The following is a 4134-nucleotide window of genomic DNA, read 5'->3' as shown; positions in this document are numbered from 1 at the left end:
TATATTGTTTTATTGTTATTTATTGTATGTATAGTAATAGTATATATATATATATATATATATATATATATAAATATATATATATATATATATAAGTGTGTGTGTGTTTGTATGTGTGTGTTTACGTATGTACTTGTATATTCACATCTGTGAATTTCATGTTTGCAACACCGCGACAATATTCGAATTGTCCTTATCACTGTACTCACATGTAGGTAGTAGTACAAGTGGAATCAGCTGAATATAGTCCGTCTTATGAATTCAAATTTCATTCGGTACGTTCAGAGTCAAGATTTATTATTGAGGAGCACAAGCCTTGTAGAAGTTGACTGACCTTGCGTCCTATGAATTTGATATTTTTTTCTCTGTGCATAGTATCTTGACGATGCAATATCTACCCGCTTCAATTCGGCTAAGCCGTCACCCATCAGTATAGAGGACTACATGTACAGGTATCTATTTTTGACCATATTTATATATATTTCTGTGTGCGTGTGGTCGTGTTCTTTAACGTATATATATATATATACATATGTGTGTGTGTGTGTGTGTGTGTGTGTGTGTGTGTGTGTATCTGTGTCTGTGTCTGTGTCTGTGAATGTGAATGTATGTGTGTATGTGCCTATATATATATAAATACATATGCACTTATATACATATTGATGTACATGTGACTACGTGTGTCGACCGTTAAAAACACTTTTTTTAGCCATGCTCACGCCTGACATTGAGGTTTTAAGCCTTGAGTTTCTTATGAATAATTTTCTATCATTACACATGTTACCAGTTTATATTTGCTGCGCTTTTTAATACTATAGTATTGTTCTCTCTTCACCGCAGGATAATCAAATATGCACCGTGCAGCAAACACTGCTTTGTAATCGCACTGGTATATATCGACAGGCTGGTGCAGGTTTCGCCCCGATTCCGCGTGACATCGTTGAACATACATCGACTCCTGGTGACAACGTACGGTTGATATATACATAAATTTCATCATCTATATGATCCTTAATATTGGCTTTTGGCACACTTTAAGCAGTGCTATGCATATGTGTCCACCGGAGCTGAAAAACGTTTACCAATGAGGACCAATAGCATACGCGTGCGCTTGGGACATCGCTCACACATTTCAACTATCTGCGACTTAGTGGTTATACGACTGACGGTCGTTAAACGCATTGCAATCTTGTCATCGCATGCACAGTCTGCTTATATTTCAATAGGAATGGTGGTCTTTGGTTCTTTTTTCGGAGTATACACAAGTTTACATGGATACGCGTATGGTGAACGGTAGTGCTACGACAAATAAGCAGTGCTTTCATTTTGCCGCAGTAGTGCATTTCCCTTTCGTGCTTCCTATCGTAAGAATGTCTTTCTTGCCTAAAATATGACTAATGAACCCGTTATCGTCTGTGCTCCTCAATCCGTACAGGGTGATGGTGGCTTCGAAATACTTCGATGACAAATATTACAACAACGTGTATTTCGCAAAGGTATGCTGCCATAACTTCATGCAGACCACACCTTATATGCTTCGCTCGGTGTATGCACATCGCGAGCGTGTGCGTCGTGTACACCTTTGGCGTGTACATGCAAGTGTGCATCAGTGTATGCCATTGGGTGATTGCTAATACACACTCACAATTGTGCGTGTGCGTGTGCGTGTGCGTGTGTGTTTGTGCGTGATTCGCAAACTACATAGACATGGTTTTAACAGTTGTGGCTCCTGAAAGATAGCAAATTCGCAAGAATGTATGATATGCATAGTTGCGTGCTTATAGTGGCGACTAACTACGATGGTCAACTGTAGTATTTGTATTACATTGTCTGCTACCGCGCGCTCGAGTCTCATGCTCGTGCATGCGTCCATCCATGGGCGTGCACTTTGTATGTTTTTTTTCTGTGTCTGTGTCCGTGTATGTGTGTAAGGATGTATCTACGCCTATCCGCGTTCTCATAGAAGAGAGTGACTGCTACAAACAGCTTTGTAGTATTTATACTACATTGTCTGCTACCGCGCGCTCGAGTCTCATGCTCGTGCATGCGTCCTTCCAGGGGCGTGCACTTTGTATGTTTTTTTTCTGTGTCTGTGTCCGTGTATGTGTGTAAGGATGTATCTACGCCTATCCGCGTTCTCATAGAAGTGAGTGACTGCTACAAACAGCTTTGTAGTATTTATAATACATCGTCTGCTACCGCGCGCTCGATTCCCATGCTCGTACATTCGTCCCTTCATTGGGGTGTACTTGGTATGTTTCTTTTTTATGTTTGTGTCCAAGTATATATGTAAGGATGTATGCTACGCATAATTGCGTGCTCATAGAAGTGGCTGACTACTGTGATAAGCTCTGTAGTATTTGCATTATATTGTCTGCTACCGCGCGATCGAGTCCCATACTCGTGCATGCGTCCATTCATAAGTTTGTTTTTGTGTATGTATGTGTGTCTGTGTGTGTTTGAGTCCATCCGAGTATGTATGTGAGAGACACCTGCGTGGTTTGTGTCTACTTGCCTACGTATTCTGTCAAATAAACAGTGCACGGTGTCGCTTTTTCGTCAGGATTTCACTGTAACCCCCGCACTATCGAGGTAAATTATATCTGGGTATGTTTGTATTTTAGTCCATTCTATCGTTTTCATTTGATGTCTTATCTTGATATTATTTTATTTTGATATATATGAGGAACAGCACATCACTTTCGCTCTAATCCATTCACTTACACATGTGTTTAAATTTTAATTTGGCTTCCTGCTAGGTACTTCCACTACAATTCATTTACTTCTACGTGTCCTTGGATTCGGATTTTTCCGGCTTATGTCTATGAACAACATTGGCTTTCCAACCAGCACTGCCTATATGGACATTGACAATTATTTTTTTCGGTCTCCCTTTGCTTTTCCGAGACTGTGGGATTGTTTTATGTCTACGGTAGAATCGTATGCATCCCTGAAGTGTTTACCTATTCACTCGTGCATACCTCTAAGAGGGGGTGGTCCTATTTACTAATATCTTGTCTACACGACTGGTGCAACCAAATGACTAGGTTGGGGGCATTCCGTCTAAGCAGTTGAATGCGCTAGAGTTAGAGCTTCTGTTCCGGCTAGACTGGACATGTTACGTCTTACCTGAGGTCTTTGCTATGTACATCCAGGAATTACTGCGCAGAGCAGCGAAAGGTAAGATGCCAGTATATTTGTACGTGTATGTATCTGTTCATCGATGTATACTGGTCCATGCCAGTATAATATGCCAGTAGAACCGTACGTGTATGTATCTATTTATCAATGTATTTTGGTCTATGCCAGTATAGCTGTGCGTGTATGTATCCATTTCTCAATGCATTCTGGTCTATGCCAGTGTAACTGCACGTGTATATATCCACTTATCGATATACGATATCTGATACTGGTCGTAGTGTTGGATCATTGTCTTCGAACCGTTTGGCATAGATGCGCTTTGCTGGAGGCTCTCCCTATGTATGTACCAATGCTACGGCAGTGGATTGCAAAGGGTGTTCGTTCTGGGATGAGATGAATACACATATAACTCGTCCTGTATTAGTGCTCACTATGATGCGGAGGGGATATCCTTAGCTTCCACCAGTGGCAGTGTATATCACCCCAGTGCTTCACATTCAAAACCTCAAGTCCCTCACGAACCTAAGCAAGTACATACGCACTATACATACACGCTAAGCTATACACACCCACTCATTCATCTCATTCTCTATGCATTACTCCCGAGATTCTATACGGTCCAAGTCCGAGTCGGTCGATCCCGAGAAGCTCATACGCCGGTTGCGGCGTGTGTCTATCTCCGAGGACAAACACCATCGCATTCGCATGCGTATGAGAGACAGTGCCGAACTGTCGCAGTTGTTAAAAGACACACCGCATCCCAACGCATCTGTACTAGACTCAGCGGCGATTGGCGCCATGAAGAGCGGAGTCAATAGCGCTGCCAGCACAGCGCCTAACACGCCATATATCAAGGGTGTGAGTATGGGGGAGAGCGAGGACGAGGACGAAGAATACGGGTATGTGTGTGTGTGTGTGTTCATGTATGTGTGTAAGTGCTATTTGTTTTCGCCCATGTGCATATGTATGTGATGTATTTATAAATATATATAA

General features: G+C 41.8%; 1 protein-coding gene across 1 annotated transcript in view; it reads left to right on the top strand.

Annotated features, from left to right (window-relative positions):
- The first annotated feature begins 920 nt into the window (after window positions 1-920).
- Window positions 921-4134, top strand: part of SARC_03719 (hypothetical protein) — a 7988-nt gene continuing 4774 nt past the window's right edge. Inside the window, exons 1-4 of the mRNA XM_014302484.1 lie at window positions 921-969; window positions 1436-1496; window positions 3048-3180; window positions 3749-4040. Coding sequence (XP_014157959.1) covers window positions 1440-1496; window positions 3048-3180; window positions 3749-4040 — 482 coding nt within the window. The 5' untranslated portion in view covers window positions 921-969; window positions 1436-1439. The remainder of the gene's footprint in view (window positions 970-1435; window positions 1497-3047; window positions 3181-3748; window positions 4041-4134) is intronic.

The sequence above is a fragment of the Sphaeroforma arctica genome (assembly GCF_001186125.1).
Source record: "Sphaeroforma arctica JP610 unplaced genomic scaffold supercont1.195, whole genome shotgun sequence".
NCBI lineage: Eukaryota > Ichthyosporea > Ichthyophonida > Sphaeroforma > Sphaeroforma arctica.
This window is presented reverse-complemented; position numbering and strand designations above follow the sequence as displayed.